We start from the raw sequence: 17,525 nt of genomic DNA, 5'->3' as shown, positions 1-17,525 counted from the left end.
GGCCTTGCCGGAAGTGAGCAGGTTACTTCTTGCCTTACCAAAAGGCGAAATAGTACTAGGTGGGGACCTTAATATGACGCTTTGTGATCAGGTGGATAGGTATCCCCCAATAGGCGCGACGCACTCCCTCAATGTTATGGCAGACTTTGTTGCGGCACTGAGGTTGACGGATATATGGCGGGCAGCTCACCCACAAGCATGACAATACACCTACTACTCCGCTGCTCATAAAAGCCACTCCTGAATCGATTCCATATTATCTTTGGCTGATTCTGCACACCAATTCATCGAAGTTCAGCATTTAACGAGGGGCATCTCTGACCATGCTCCCATACAGGCGCGATACACAATAAATAGTACCCCTGCCCACCGGACACTTACGATTAGTCCTTGGTGTCTTCAAGTCCCACATATTAAGGATAATCTAATCAAGGACACAGACTATTACTTTAGGAAAACGTGGGGACGGTCCAGTCGTCACAAATACTGTGGGAGGCCTAGAAAGCTGTAAACAAGGGCCGGGCCCTATCCCTCACTGTGAGCCACAGGAAAGAGAAAGACAGGCAACTAGTCGAACTAGAGCAAGACATTCTTGAAAGAGAGCAGACACCTAGTGATACCCGGGATGGGAATGAAAACCATGTTCTGGAACTCAAGAGGAATGAATACAGAGACCTAGCACATAAACTTGACAGAGGTAACCATTGGGCCAAAGTATACAGGATATATGAACAGGGAGATAGGGCTAGTAAGTTATTAGTATGGTTGGAGAGGAAAGAAAAGACAGACCGCTGGATCAGAGTCATACATGGGCAGGACGGGACTTATCTGCGAGAACCGCAACACATAGCAGATGGGTTCGCCGAATACTATTAGCGACTTTACTCACCTGTTGCAACGGCTACTGTGGCGGAGGTGAGGGATATGATAGCCAACATACAAATTATGGATGAAGATATTACTGTTGAGGAAATCACTGCAGCCATACGTAGTATACAATCGGGAAAAGCCGGGGGACAAAATGGTCTACCAAGCGAACTCCTCAAAATAGCGGCATCCAAGGTGGCACCCCACTTCCTTGAAATGTACCACGAGAGCAAATCCATCGGGACGTTACCCAGAGACCAAAGACTGGCCTCTATTGTTGTAATTCGTAAGGCGGGGAAGCCGGAGGAGGAATTCACCTCATACCGACCAATATCCTTATTAAATGCTGAAGAAAAAGTACCAGCCAAATTTCTCGCCAATTGGCTGCTACTTATAATTACAAAACTAGTCCACCCAGGCCAGTTTGGGTTCATGCCTGGCCGTAACACAGCTATGAATCTACGCCGTTTGAATGGTGTGCTCGCTAGAAAACACACCATCAGTGAAAATACAGCCATTATTTCATTGGATGCATGCATGGCTTTTGATACGGTCGAATGGCCATATATGATAGCGGTCCTTGAGCGTATGGGATTAGGAACGACCTATCTCGACTGGATTAAACTCCTATAAGCGGAGCCACTTGAGCAGGTGGTTGTCAATGGACATATATCCACCGCATTCACTCTGCGCCGAGGGACGAGACAGGGCTGCCCGCTGTTGATGGAGCAAGGACTCGTATAAAAGAGACTTGCTCGGATGCAATCCTCTCAAAATAACTTGTAATACCGTAATAATTATGTTTGTAAATACTAACATGCATTACAGTTCATACATTTAAGCTTAGGGGAAGCTTGCATATGTCTCATACTAACAAGTAACCTGAGTGTGACTTAAAATGGCTGCTAACGCAGAATTCTGTACTGCGCATGTGTCAACTACATCTACGTAGTAATGACGAGTCCTTGCTTGGAGGGAAATCTCTGCAGCTGCGCATTCGCTTCTAAGATGGCCACTTGAAACTCACATGTTAAAACACATGCTTTTGCTGAAATTAACCATGCAACTTTATTAAAATGCTAATGCGAAAGATTTTTTATAAGTAAATGGGATTAGAGTAGAGATAGGTGGTATACAGTGAAATCATTTTAATTTGATTTCTAACATGTTTCTTTGACTCTTTCTAATTAGTTTGTATTTGGGCCTCAGAGCAATACTAAAGTCTATACACCACGTAACACCCTACGCACATGCACTCGTAACCCGCCAGGAACCATGATGATGTTCTTGAACCTCAGCCAAGGCCACGATCGCAACATGTCCTGAGAAAGCAGTGGACATCCTGAATGATGAATGAGAAAATTATTAAATGTATTTTTTTTTTTTTTTTTATAAAGATGTGAAATGAGGGTGGGAAATAAAGCTTGAAAAAATAAATGAAGGGGCGGGAATCCTGAACAATAGACTAAAGAAAATTATTAAAACTTAGCATGGGGTGATGATCATCCCCCGTTGCTTTTCTAATAAGAATTAGGAGTTTCATAAATTGGAAACATTTAGAGGTGGTGTTTACTGTTAGAAGGATATAATTGGGGTCGTTTTAGTTAGTTAGAAGCAGAGCTCGTGTTGCTGAGATGCAGAGAGACCAGGATGCTGTCCGAGAACTGAAGCAAATATTGAAGAAGACTCGAATTGCAGATTTAAAGCCTAAACCCTAATTGATTAGAAGAACATCGTGGAAGAACCGAGGAGGGAAAGGTAAAGATCTAGAAGAAGATCGTGGAAGATTAGAGGAGGAAGATAGTGTCAGAGAGGGGTGCGACGCAGGTGTCGGATCTAGAAGAGGCCATCTATACTGTCCCTAAATCCTGTTCTGAACCTTTGTCACCTGATCTGTCCCAGGGAACCCTTTCCAGCTCCTTGGCCAAGGGGTTGGTTTCCACACCATCCTAGGTAACTATAATTCTGTGTAGTAAATGTAAATGTAAATGTAAATGTAAATGTAAGGGAATTTATATAGCGCAAATCACCAAGCGGTCTCTAAGCGCTTGCTTAGGGAACCCGTCCTGGTATTCCCCTGTGAGATAACCCGGCAGGGCATCCGCAAGGTGAAAGCCAGGCATCCCGCCGCGAGGGGCCCATGTGGAGATTAAGCAAGCTATTGCCCAGAGTCGCAGAGTGTGAACCCATGAATCGAGAATGCACTGGAGCGAGAATTATCGAGTCCATGGACATTTATGGACTCAAGACCCAGCCGAGCCGGGAATTGAACCCTGGTCCCGGGCTGACCTCTGCTTCCAGGTCTGCCTCCTCTAACCAGTGAGCCACACTTCTCCACATCAGTAGTAGTATGTCATTGTACTGCTCTCTCTGACGATTTTGACAGTACTTTTCTCACTTCCGCTGTAGCACATCCGCGTTTACTGCACGTTCTAGTTGTCAACACCACCATTAGCACACCCTCAATTTAAACTTCCGGTTCCATTACCACGATGTTTCTACATCATGAAATCGGTGGATCCAATACACGTGATCCTTCCCCCACTCGGTAAGATTTAAAAAAATTCTCCGCCAGAACCAATCAATCACCAGACCCGCACCAGGCTCACTTTAATCTCTTATCCCCAGAGCTTTCAACCGGTTACCTAAGTGGCAGGTGTACTTCGCCGCCCCACTTCACCACGCCGGGTGGCCGGTCTCACCGTACCGCACCCGCACTTTTCATACCCAACTACGATCTCCACGAACACGCACTCTGCGTTAACAGGTAACTGCTGCTTTGTTCTTTTTATCTTATCTTTGCCTCTCTTGAGTCAAATCCAACACACCCCCTCCTTTTGCCTTGCGGCTTCGTTTGACTTGGATTGCGTTACCGCTTCCCCATACCTTCTGTCCATTCTTCGCTTGATTTTCTAGCTGTTTTTCAAAATCTTTTACTTTCCAGATGTCACTCGTTTTCTCCTTCGTAGGCAGTCTGTGTACGTCTGTTTCCCGCTCGTTTCGAGCATTAGAACACCTCGTTTTAATATGTATAAAATTTAGATGCACCATCTTTCCAGTACATATGTTGTTTCGAATGTTTCTATCACGGATACAGCCTGCATACACCTGTGCCCGCTTCTTACAGTATACTTTTGGTTTTGCCTCATTGTTTATGTAAAAATATTTTTCTGATGCGAAGTTTCTTTAATGCTTGCGTATTTCTTCATATGTTTTTGACTGTGTGTCCTTCCGGGAAGGTTCTCAAATATACAGCCTACGGTTTTAACAGTATTTCCTTTTTTACCATATGCTCTTTTATTGTTGTACTCACACACTTATGCAGGTTACAATGATTATGTGGTTTTACCCCGTATATCACTTTATTTCACATTCTCCCACTTTTTGTCCAGCATTTCTCATGCTCCTGTAAGCTCTGGGAGTGTTCGGTGGTGGTCGTCCTTTTGTTTCCACATGTTCTACCATTTCAGTCTTTCTATTTTCCAGGTGTCTTTCCATGTTTACTTTCATATACTTGGTACTCACCAGAGTTGTGATTCTTGCACATTTCATGCTCAAATGGACACGCATTTCTTGCCCTCTATATGACATAATTTTCTAATTGGACTACTTCCCTTTTCGCCATCTTTGACTTCTTAAAAACCCATTATATGACTGTGCATGTACTATGTTTCTCCACTATAATTTCGGGTGTTTCATGTTTTCTATTTCTATCAGGGTGCTTTCTCTGATGCACATTCATCTACTCAGCACGCTATGTGAGAACTCCATACAGTTCGAAACCCACTCACTGGTGTTTATTCAAAATAATTTTCCATTAACTTTTATTAGCTCAGCTTGTTTATTCTTACTTTCTCATATCTTTTCTTTATGTCCTTCCTAGCCCTGAAGAGTCATATCTTTACACGGTGTGACGAAACACGTGTCGGCTGATGTACTGTATATCCTGTATTGGTCAGATATTGACATATATAAAGAATACTTTTCACTAATTCTTCTGATGTCAACCTTCATTGTTCCAAAATCCTACGGATTCTGAGCCTTTTTCATTCCTCTACCGGACACTATCAAAAGTGATATCCTTAATGTGTGCGCAGGACCTAATCTTATGTTTGAGTTTTTTGTTTTATGCCGCAGGGACACTGTGATTCTACTGTCCAGAGCATCATGATACTTACCAAAAAGTTCCCCGTCCAATCAATCTCCTCCTCCGAGACTTCATCCTCCAGCACCTCACGGAGAAACTCATAATTTCCGATGTCCACAGGTAGGGAGCTCTGCCAGCAGAAACAGATAGACTGTGATGATCGACCTATGTGCCAAAAGTCCTCTAACTTAAGAAGGTGTATTTCCCATCCTCCATCATCCAGGAAATCTGAAAAATTCATTGTCATTAAATGCCCTTTGCACCTGACCCACAAGAAGGAGCATTGCACTAATACACTCTTGCACCACTGCCCCCCTCAACCAGAGGGAGGGGCGAGAACCAACTAACATTCACATACACACCAGGCTCCACTACCAGTCTCATACATATGTCCCAAGACCACAGGGGGGAGCGAGGCTCCAATACCAGTCTCATACATATGTCCCGCTACCAGAGGGGGCAGCCAGGCTAAACTACCAGTCTCATATATACGTACTCCAAACACAGGGAGGAGTGAGGCTCCACTACCAGCCTCATACATACGTCCCGCTACCACAGGGGGGAGCGAAGCTCCACTACCAGTCTCATACATACGTCCCGTCACCACAGGTGGGAGCAAGGCTCCAATACCAGTCTCATACACAGGTCCCACCACCACAGGGGGAAGCGACGCTCCACTACCATTCTCATAAACAGGTCGCACCACCACAGGGGGCAGCCAGGCTCCACTACCAGTCTCATATATACGTCCCACCACCACAGGGGGGAGCAAGGCTCCACTACCAGTCTCATACATATGTCCCACCACCACAGAGGGGATCTAGGCTCCACTACCAGTCCTATACATACATCCTGCCACCACAGGGGGAGCAAGGCTCCACTACCAGTCTCATACACAGGTTCCCCACCACAGGGGGCAGCGAGGCTCCACTACCAGTCTCATACATATGTTCGATCAGCACAAGGGGGAGCAAGGCACCATTTCCAGTCTCATACATATGTACTCCCACCACAGGGGGGGGAGCGAAGCTCCACTACCAGTCTCATACATACGTATTCCCACCACAGGAGGGGACCGCGACTCCACTACCAGTCTCATACATACTTATTCCCACCTCAGGGAGGAGCTTGGCTCCGCTACCTGTCTTATACATACATACTCCCACCACAGGGGAGAGCAAAGATCCACAACCAGTCTCATACATACATACTCCCACCACAGATGGGAGCGAGGCTCAACTACCAGTCTCATACATATGTCCCACCTGCATGGGGGGAGCGAAGCTCCACTACCAGTCTCATACACATGTTTGAGCACAAAAGGGGGGAGCGAGGCTCTAATACCAGACTCATACACAGGTCCCACCACCACAGGGGGAAGCGACGCTCCACTACCATTCTCATACACAGGTCCCAACACCACAGGGGGGAGCAAGGCTCCACTACCAGTCTCATACATATGTCCCACCACCACAGGGGGAGCGAGGCTCCACTACCAGTCTCATACATATGTCCAACCACCACAGGGGGGAGCGACGCTTCACTACCAGTCTCATACATATATCCTGCCACCACAGGGAGGAGTGAGACTCCACTGCCAGTCTCATACATACATCCTGCCACCACAGGGGGGAGTGAGGCTCCACTACCAGTCTCATACGTACGTCCCGACATCATAGGGGGCAGCGATGATCCACTACCAGTCTCATACATATGTCCCACAACCACAGGGGGGAGCAAGGACACACTACCAGTCTTACACAAAAGGGGGAGCGAGGCTCCACTTCCAGTCTCACACATACATACTCCCACCACAGGGGGGAGCGACCATCCACAACCAGTCTTATACATACATACTCCCACCACAGGGGGGAGCAAGACTCCAATACCAGTCTCATACACATGTCTGACCATCACAGGGGGAGCGAGGCTCTACTGAGTCGCATACATATGTGCGATCAACACAAGGGGGAGCGACGCTCCACAACCAGTCTCATACACACATACTCCAACAACAAGGTGAAGCAAGGCTCCACTACCAGTCTCATACATATGTCCCGCCACCACAGGGGGCAGCAAGGCTCAACTACCAGTCTCATATATACGTACTCCCACTACATGGGGGAGTGAGGCTCCACTACCAGTCTCATACATATGTCCTACTACCACAGGGGGGGTGCGAGGCTCCACTACCAGTCTCATACATATGTTGCACAACCATGGGGGGGGCGAGGCTCCACTACCAGTCTCATACATATGTCCCGACACCACAGGTGGGAGCAAGGCTCCACTACCAGTCTCATACACAGGTCCCACCAGCCCAGGGGGGAGCGAGGCTCTACTACCAGTCTCAGATATACATACTCCCACCACATGGGGGAGTGAGGCTCAACTACCAGTCTCATACATATGTCCTGCCACTACAGGGAGGAGCGAGACTCCACTACCAGTCTCATACATACATACTCCCACCACATGGGGGAGTGAGGCTCCACTACCAGTCTCATACATATGTCCTGCCACCACAGGGGGGAGCGAGGCTCCACTACCAGTCTCATGCATATGTTCCGCTACCACAGGCGGAGCAAGGCTCCACTACCAGTCTCATACACAGGTCCCACCACCACAGAGGGCAGCGAGTCTCCACTACCAGTCTCATACATCTGTCCGATCACCACAAAGGGGAGCGAGGCTCCACTTCCAGTCTCATACAGATGTCCCACCACCATAGGTGGGAGCAAGGCTCCACTACCAGTCTCATACATATGTCCCACAACCACAGGGGGGAGCGAGGCTCCACTACCAGTCTCATACATATGTCCCACAACCACAGGGGGGAACAAGGATCCACTACCAGTCTCATACACAGGTCCCACCACCACAGGGGGCAGCGAGGCTCCACTACCAGTCTCATGCATACATACTCCCACAACAGGGGGAGAAAGGCTCCACTACCAGTCTCATACAGATGTCCCACCACCACAGGAGGGAACAAAGCTCCACTACCAGTCTCATACATAGGTTCCACAACCACAGGGGGGTGTGAGGCTCCAATCCAGTCTCATACATATGTACTCCCACCACAGGGGGTGCGAGGCTCCACTACCAGTCTCATACATATGTCCCGACACCACAGGTGGGAGCAAGGCTCCACTACCAGTCTCATACACAGGTACCACCAGCACAGGGGGAAGCAAGGCTCCACTACCAGTCTCATACATATGTCCCACCACCACAGGGGGGAGCAAGGCTCCACTACCAGTCTCATACATATGTCCCACAACCACTGGGGGGAGCAAGGCTCCACTACCAGTCTCATACATACGTTCTCCCACCACAGGGGGTGCGAGGCTCCACTACCAGTCTCATAAACATGCCTGACCACAAAAGGGGGGAGTGAGGCTCCACTACCAGTCTCATACATATGTCCCGCCACCACAGGGGGCAGCAAGGCTCCACTACCAGTCTCATATATACGTACTCCCACTACATGGGGGAGTGAGGCTCCACTACCAGTCTCATACATATGTCCTACCACCACAGGGGGGGGTGCGAGGCTCCACTACCAGTCTCATACATATGTTGCACAACCATGGGGGGGCGAGGCTCCACTACCAGTCTCATACATATGTCCCGACACCACAGGTGGGAGCAAGGCTCCACTACCAGTCTCATACACAGGTCCCACCAGCCCAGGGGGGAGCGAGGCTCCACTACCACTCTCATACACATGTCCGACCAACACAGGGGGGAGTGAGGCTCCACTACCAGTCTCATACACATGTCCTGCCACCACAGGGGGGAGTGAGGCTCCACTACCAGTCTCATACATACGTCCCACCACCACAGGGGAGTGAAAGGCTCCACTATCAGTCTCATACATATGTTGTGCCACCAAATGGGGAGTGAGGCTCCACTACCAGTCTCATACATATATTCTGCCATGGCAGGGGAGAGCAAGGTTCCACTACCAGTCTCATACATACATCCCACCACAGGGGGGAGCGAGGCTCCACTACCAGTCTCATACACATGTGCGATCACCACAAGGGGGAGTGAGGCTCCACTACCAGTCTCATGCATACATCCCATCCCCACAGGGGAGAGAAAGGCTCCACTACCAGTCTCATACATATGTCCTGCCACCAAAGGGGGGAGCGAGGCTCCACTAAATGTCTCATACACATGTGCGATCACCACAGAGGGGAGCAAGGTTCCACTACCAGTCTCATACATACGTACTCACACCACAGGGGGAGTGAGGGTTCTTCTCATACATAAGTCCTGCCACCACAGGGGGGAGCAAGGCTCCACTACCAGTCTCATACGTACTTCCCGCTACCACAGGGGGGAGTGAGGCTCCACTATCAGTCTCATACAGATGTCCCACCACCACAGGGGGGAGCAGTGCTCCACTACCAGTCTCATACATACATCCGGCCACCATAGGGAGGAGCGAGGCTGCACTACCAGTGTCATACATACATCCTGCCACCACAGGGGGAGCAAGGCTCCACTACCAGTCTCATACACAGGTCCAACCACCACAGTGGGCAGCCAGGCTCCACTACCAGTCTCATACATATGTTCCACTACCACAGGGGGAGCGAGGCTCCACTACCAGTCTCATTCATATGTCCCACCACCACAGGGGGAGCAACGCTCCACTACCAGCCTCATACATATATCCTGCCACCACAGGGGGGGAAGACACTCCACTACCATTATTATACACAGGTCCCACCACCACAGGGCAGAGCGAGGCTCCACTACCAGTCTCATACATATGTCCCGCCACCACAGGGGGGAGTGAGGCTCCACTACCAGTCTCATACGTACATCCTGCCACTACAGGGGGAGCGAGACTCCACTACCAGTCTCACACACACGTCTGACAATCACAGGGGGAGCGAGGCTAAACTACCAGTCTCATACACATGTGCGATCACCACAAGGGGGAGCGAGGCTCCAATACCAGTCCCATACATACGTATTCCCACCACAGGGGGAAGCGAGGCTCCACTACCAGTCTCATACATACGTATTCCCAACACAGGGGGGAGCGAGGCTCCGCTACCAGTCTCATACACACATATTCCCACCATACGGGAGAGCAAGGCTCCACTACCAGTCTCATACATATGTCCCACAACCACAGGGGGGAGTCTCATACACAGGTCCCACCACCACAGGGGGCAGCGAGGCTTCACTACCAGTCTCATACATACATACTCCTACCACAGGGGGGAGCAAGGCTCCACTACCAGTCTCATACATATGTCCCACAACCACAGGGGGGAGCGAGGCTCCACTACCAGTCTCATACTTATGTCCTGCCACCACAGGGGCAGCAAGACTCCACTACCAGTCTCATACATATGTCCCGCTACCACAGAGTGGGGGCGAGGTTCCACTACCAGTCTCGTACATAAGTCCTCCCACCACAGGGGGGGCCAGTCTCATACATATGTCCCGCTACCACAGGGGGGAGTGAGGCTCCACTACCAGTCTCATACAGATGTCCCACCACCACAGGGGGAGCAAGGCTCCCCTACCAGTCTCATACATACATCCTGCCACCACAGGGGGAGCAAGACTCCACTACCAGTCTCATACACAGGTCCAACCACCACAGGGGGCAGCCAGGTTCCTCTACCAGTCTCATATATATGTCCCACCACCACAGGGGGAGCAAGGCTCCACTACCATTCTTATACCCAGGTCCCACCACCACTAGGGGGAGCGAGGCTCCACTACGAGTCTCATACATATGTCCCGCCACCACAGGGGGGAGCGAGGCTCCGCTACCAGTCTCATACATACATACTCCAACCACAGGGGTGAGCAAGGCTCCACTACCAGTCTCATACAGATGTCCCACCACCACAGGGGGAGCAAGGCTCCACTATCAGTCTCATACATATGTCCCACAACCACAGGGGGGCAAGGCTCCACTACCAGTCACCTACATACATACTCCCACCACAGGGGGGAGCAAGGCTCCACTACCAGTCTCATACAGATGTCCCACCACCACAGGGGGGAGCGAGGCTCCACTACCAGTCTCATACATATGTACTCCCACCACAGGGGGAGCAAGGCTCCACTACCAGTCCCATACACATGTCTGACCACAAAAGGGGGGAGTGAATCTCCACTACCAGTCTCATATATGCGTACTCCCACCACATGGGGGAGTGAGACTCCACTACCAGTCTCATACATATGTCCTGCCACTACAGGGAGGAGCGAGACTCCACTACCAGTCTCATACATACGTCCCGCTACCAAAGGGGGGGCGAGGCTCCACTACTAGTCTCATACATATGTTCCACCACCACAGGTGGGAGCAAGGCTCCATTACCAGTCTCATACACATGTCCCACCAGCACAGGGGGGAGCAAGGCTCCACTACCAGTCTCATACACAGGGCCTGCCACCACAGGGGGGAGCAAGGCTCTACTACTAGTGTCATACACATGTCCCACCACCACAGGGGGGAGCGAGGCTCCACTACTAGTCTCATACATATGTCCTGCCACCACAGGGGAGAGAAAGGCTCCACTACCAGTCTCATACATATGTCCTGCCACCACAGGGGGGGAGCGAGGCTCCACTAACAGTCTCATACATACCTACTCCCACCACAGGGGGGAGTGAGGCTCCACTATCAGCCTCATGGCGTCTGATCAGTTGATCACAAGGTCACAGATTGCCGTGAACTGGTTGTATGTAGTCTATGACTTTTTTCAACTTAATTGAGTATAATGGCACAACGCTTTTGCTAAGCTATTGCTAAGCTAACAACGATTACTGAGGGTTCCAGCCTGATGACGGGGAATGATTCAAGCACGTGAATCTATGAAAGATCCAATGCTGGAGAAAATTCTACCTCTACTAATCTCATGACAGATGCCAACATAAAACTTTTATTCAGTCCACACAGAAGGGGCTAAAAACCAAGATGTAGTTCTGTGCCACTCACCTTATACTTCTGAAACAGTACTTCCTCTATGGCAGACAGAGGAGTTGAAAACTTCGGAGGAGCTGGAGTCCAAAACATTTTCGTACTTTCGCTGTAGAGGCCAACCTGTGGGTCCATAAACAGTATACATATTGTAACTGTATTTATTGAGAAGTGCAAGATATTCAAATATTTCATTATTCCAAAACCAAGTAAAACAGTACTTGCGTTCATCGCTAATGCGAACAAGTGAATTACCAAAGTGCTAAACAGTGCATAGAAATACAACGTTAAAGTGCAAAGAACGTGCATTATATCAAGTAAACCAAAGGAATTTCATTCAGTGCTTATGCTAACAAATGAATTATAAAAGTGATATAAAGTGCAATTCAAAGCAAAGATCAAGTGCATTAAAGTACTGAAGCGTAACCACAGTAAGAGACATTGTTTAAATTGCCTATTCAAATACATACACACTTGCTTTCTAAAATCTTCTAACACCTACGACAATTATACTACATACTGATGAAATGCCTTCCAGATTGCTCAAACATTTGCTAAACTGTTGTTTCTCAGTGCATACAAATATTCAAACAGTCATTTTAATGCACCAATGTTCAAATACAGGTAAATATTTTAACTTCCAACGCTGTAAAATCAGGGAAGGAGCACTAGACATACCAATAAAGATAACATTTTTAACAAATTTCGGAAGAATGTTCGTATTTCTTGAATACCCAAACAGTACCAATAATGATTCCGGTTAGATATTCGTCATCAGCATCTTACTCAAGAGCTGAAAAATATTATTAACATCACACAATGCTGGAGAAGTAAAAATGTATGTAGCTAATACCCCGAGGCATTCGGCTGGCATCAACAGCAATAATCTGGCACTGCCTGATGTATCTTGTCTAGGGCAGGAGATGTAAAATAAACGAGCCCTTTTGAAAGGAATGCCATTCTTGTAACATTAGCTGTCCACAAAGTTTGATGTCCCCTGGATGAAATGGTTGGACATTCTCCTGGTGTTATTCTGCAATAAAGTGTTTTTTTTAGGATTTTATCTAAAAAAAAACTTAGGAATCAATGAATTTGTGTTTTGACGTAAAGCCCTCTATCAACTCCCCACACCCAACAGTTTATTTGTAACCAGTATCCTCACGACCTAATGTGAGCATTCATTCATCATTTCATATATTATTATTTTTTTTAAAGCTACTTATGTCCACTTAGCTAAACAAAAGAGAGGGGTATTCTTTTTTTTTTTTTTTTTTTAATACTTTATTTATTCAGTCGCCAATAAACATACACAACTTTCATCATAGGCGTACATTACAATGAGCAAAAGGGCCATACAGTGTACACAGCGTTGACAGTGGCATATAATCATCATGTTAGTCCGGCCGGGTCTAGAATAGTGTTCCGGCTCTGTATTCACAGGTTGGGGAGGAAGCATAACAATATTAAGGCGGTACACACTATCTTAACCTTGACTTGTAAGGCGCACCCAGGTATCCACATCAGCAGCACCAGAGCACACCCTCAACAATAATTCACAAGTCAATAACCTTATTCGAGAAGATTACTATGTCACAATTAATGAAAATACAGTTGCAACCCAGGCCCCAAGACTCCAGGAGTGCTAATTTCCACCCCTTGTGGTCTCCACAAATTATGTTGCGGACTCCATGGTGGCGGCGACGGTGGCGGCGTTCTTATCAAGAGGGTGTGCAAGAAGATAGCTTTTTAGGGGCTCCCATATATCAGCGGGTTTAGAAGCAGTGGGAAGAAGCTCTGCGTATCTGAGCAACGTGTCCTGACAATATAGCATATCCTGTACCCATTCTTTAAACTTTGGAGCTCTGCCCCTCCCCCAACGACAAGCCACCCGCCTCTTTGCCAAAAGGAGAGCGACAGTTATGAATTTACGGTAAGGCCCTCCTATTGGTTTGGTATATCCCAATAGCGCTTGGAGTGGAGATGGAGTTAGGGGGGTATCAATCATCTCAGAAAGGGCCGAGTATACCAGCAGCCAGTATCGCGCAATGCCAGGGCACTCCCAAGCCAGATGCAAAAAATCTGCTGTTGGAGCACGACAGCGCTCGCAGAGGTCATCCACTCGGAGACCGAATCTATGCATTTGAACGGGGGTGCAGTAAAGTCTATGAAGAAATGTATAATGAGTAATCCTGAATCTACTGCTGGACGAGATTTGCTCAGTTTGCTGGCAGCAAAAAATCCAATGTGCATCTTCTATGAGTGTGCCCAGCTCTTCCTCCCACCTAGCGCGCGCTTTGCAAGGCCCAAAGTCGAGTGAGGTGTGCATGGAGTGATACAATTTAGAGACCACGTGTGCTGGAGAATCAGCTTTTAGCAGCTGGTGCAGTGGATCCAATGTAGGTGGTTCGTCAGGGAACGTCTCGGTCACCGCCTGAATCCCACTTCGGAGACGGATATATAGAAAGGTGTCCATGGAGGTAGGTGTCTGGTCCCCAAACAGATGCGCTAATGAGCGAAATCTGCCCCCGTTATAAAGATCCCCCCAGGTCTTAACTTTTAATTTGGTCATGACATTTTTAAACAATTGTTCCTGCAGCAGGGGCATGGAAGGGTGATACGCTAGAGGGAGCAATGGGGAGTAGGCAAATGTCGTCAGGGCTTTTTGTGTAATATAACGCCAAGCTAATATGGAGCAGGATACAGGGGTGTGATATGTAACCTGTGTCTCGGTTTACTAAATAATGCCCCTTCAAGCGGGACTGGGTCTGCCAGCCAGTGTTCGACCGCAACCTGGGGCATAAAGGGGGGGGGATGGATCCAGTAGTAAACGAAGTGGGCCTGCGCGCTGTATTAATATAGCTAAAAATCCGGTAAATCAATAACTCCCTGAGCAAATGGGTGGGTCGGGGTATCCCAACTCAAACGAGGGCGTTTACATCCCCAAACCAGCCGGATGAGCTCAGTACGTAAGGTTTTAAAAAAGGGCTTGCCCGGGTGATAGGGGACATTTAAAAATAGATAAAGGAGTTTCGGGAGAATGACCATCTTAATGAGGGACGCTCGTCCCGCCATGGAGAGAGGGAGCGTGATCCATCTCGTCACGCAGGTCTGGATATGGTCCATTGCACGTCCATAGTTTAGTTGAATTAAATCTTCGCGATCCCGGGAGATCATTATTCCTAGATATCTGACTTCACTGTCACACCACTGCAATGGGTAATCAAGGGGGGAAGATTTTTGCCGCCTCAGTAAGAGGGAGTATAGTGGATTTACCCCAGTTAATATGAATCCCAGACAGAGCAGCAAATCGTATGAATTCCCTCAAGAGGGGGTTGAGATTATTGGATGGATCTCTTACGTATAGCGTAATGTCATCCACGTATAGGGATATCAGGACTTGTCTCTGGAAACAGCGCAGAGCTTTATCCCGGTGGTGCTGACGGAGCCTGGCCGCCAGAGGCTCCATGGCAAGGGCGAATAAGAGGGGAGACAGGGGGCAACCCTGACACGTGCCTCGTGATATTGAAAAAGCCTCGGATATCCTGCCGTTAATACTCACCCTGGCTACTGGTTTATGATAGAGGATTGTGATCCACTTCAGAAACCCTACGGGGAGCCCCATATTGCGTAATATACAAAGGAGGTAGTCCCACTCCAGTGAATCGAAGGCTTTGGTGGCGTCTAAAAAGACTGCCACCATTGGTAATCCAGAGTCGACATTTTGCAGGATCGAGAAGAGGGTACGTAGGTTGTGTGAGGTAGCTCTACCAGGAATAAACTCCGCCTGGTCGGATAACACCAATCCCTCTACCAATAACTTCAGGCGATTAGCCAATACCTTTGCCAAAATCTTGGCATCACAGTTAATAAGGGAGAGGGGCCGATAGGAGTCGCAGGTTTGGGGCGGTTTCCCCGGCTTCAGCAGGGAGGTGATTAGGGCCTCCTGCATCGACGGTGGGAGTGTCCCAGTCTCATGTGCCTCCAAGAAAACCTCTCTAAGCACAGGAGCCAGTAGGTCCACATAAGCCTTGTAAAAATCTATGGGCAGGCCGTCTAGGCCAGGCGCCTTCCCGGATGCCATCTGCCCTATTGCATCCCGGATCTCGTCCAGGCCGATGGGCACAGCCAAGAATTCTCGTTGATAGTCTGGTAGCCATCCCAAAGTGATCTCTCTCAGATATTCATCCATTTCCAGGGGAACCTTTCTGGTAGTTGTATAGAGTGATGCATAGTGAGCTGTAAAGGCAGCTATGATTGAGTGTGTGTCGCGCAACGGTGTCCCTCCCTCACCTTCCAACTTCAAGACATAGTTAGACTGCCTAGGGGGCCTCACAACTCCCGCCAGCATCCTTCCCGGGCGCTCGCCCTTTCCGTATGCCCTAGCCATGAAATATTTACTCCGGAAGTGAACCTCCCTATCGGCAGTGGATTTGTAATCAGTCAATGTGGTTCTGAACTGGTGTTGTGCATCTGCGTTAGCAGCAAAGTCCGGAAGAGTTTCCAGTGAGCGCAGTGTTTGCCCCAGTTTATGTAACATGTCACGCAGCGCGCGCAGCACTCCTGAGCTCTTGGAAATACAAATACCCCACACGGTGACCTTCAGTGCCTCCCACATAGTTGCCACACAATCCACCGACCCATTATTATGCATTAAAAATTCTTCAAGCTCTTGACCCAGTTCCATTCGGAAGAGCTCGTCAAGTAGTATGTTAGGTAGCAGTTTCCATGGTGGTGGTCTCCCCACTGTGTCCAGTAGCCGGAGCTTAGCCAGGACCGGGGAATGATCGGAAAACGTACGGCCAACATGTTGCGCCGCCACTAAAGAGGGGGCGAGTCCCCGAGAGATCATGATGTAGTCTAGTCTAGACCAGGAAGTTGTGCAGCATTCCAATGTGTGCCTTCCGTCAACGTCGGGTGTAAGTGCCGCCATGTGTCTATAATATCCTGGTGCTCGCATAGATCACACAAATATCTGTGCGTGTTAGTGTAATGATGTGCGGAGGGGTTTGATCTATCTACGACTGGGTTAATAACTGCATTAAAATCACCTCCCCATACCAAATGAGTCGAATCGATATCTTTTATCTTATTCCAGAGGGCGATGAAACTGCTAGGGTCATCGCTGTTGGGGCCGTAGAAGCAGGCCAATGTGAAAGTTTCATTACCAATCCTGCCCCATGTTAAACAATACCGCCCCTCACGGTCCACAGCATCGCCCAAAGGAGTGTAGGGGGTGTTTCTTTTAATCAGGATGGCAGTACCTCTAGCATAAGAAGAATAAGGTGCAAAGACAGAGTGCGCAGCCCATCTAGAAGCAAAACTACCTTTGCGTTGTGGGTCCATGTGGGTCTCTTGTAAAAATACAATGTGCACCTTTAGTCTATCTAAAGCATTAACTGTCTGTCTGCGCTTCCTGGGATCGCCCAGCCCCCTAACGTTCCATGTAAGAGTGGAGATCACTCCCCGCAAGTTAGTATCTGTGTTACCGTCATGCATCATGTTCCCCCCAGGAATTCAAACGACCAATGAGAGCACCGTCAACAG

At 48.6% G+C, this 17,525-nt stretch overlaps 1 protein-coding gene across 1 annotated transcript in view; it reads right to left on the bottom strand.

The window, feature by feature from the left end:
• The window catches only part of TTC6 (tetratricopeptide repeat domain 6), a 1,112,931-nt gene that overhangs the window by 724,786 nt on the left and 370,620 nt on the right, over positions 1-17,525 (bottom strand). Inside the window, exons 9-11 of the mRNA XM_085627931.1 lie at positions 15,820-16,799; positions 12,000-12,104; positions 5,046-5,144 (exon numbers count right to left, since the gene is read on the bottom strand). Of these exons, the coding sequence (XP_085484057.1) occupies positions 5,046-5,144; positions 12,000-12,104; positions 15,820-16,799 (1,184 nt within the window). The remainder of the gene's footprint in view (positions 1-5,045; positions 5,145-11,999; positions 12,105-15,819; positions 16,800-17,525) is intronic.

The sequence above is a fragment of the Triturus cristatus genome, chromosome 9 (genome assembly GCF_964204655.1).
Source record: "Triturus cristatus chromosome 9, aTriCri1.1, whole genome shotgun sequence".
NCBI lineage: Eukaryota > Metazoa > Chordata > Amphibia > Caudata > Salamandridae > Triturus > Triturus cristatus.
This window is presented reverse-complemented; position numbering and strand designations above follow the sequence as displayed.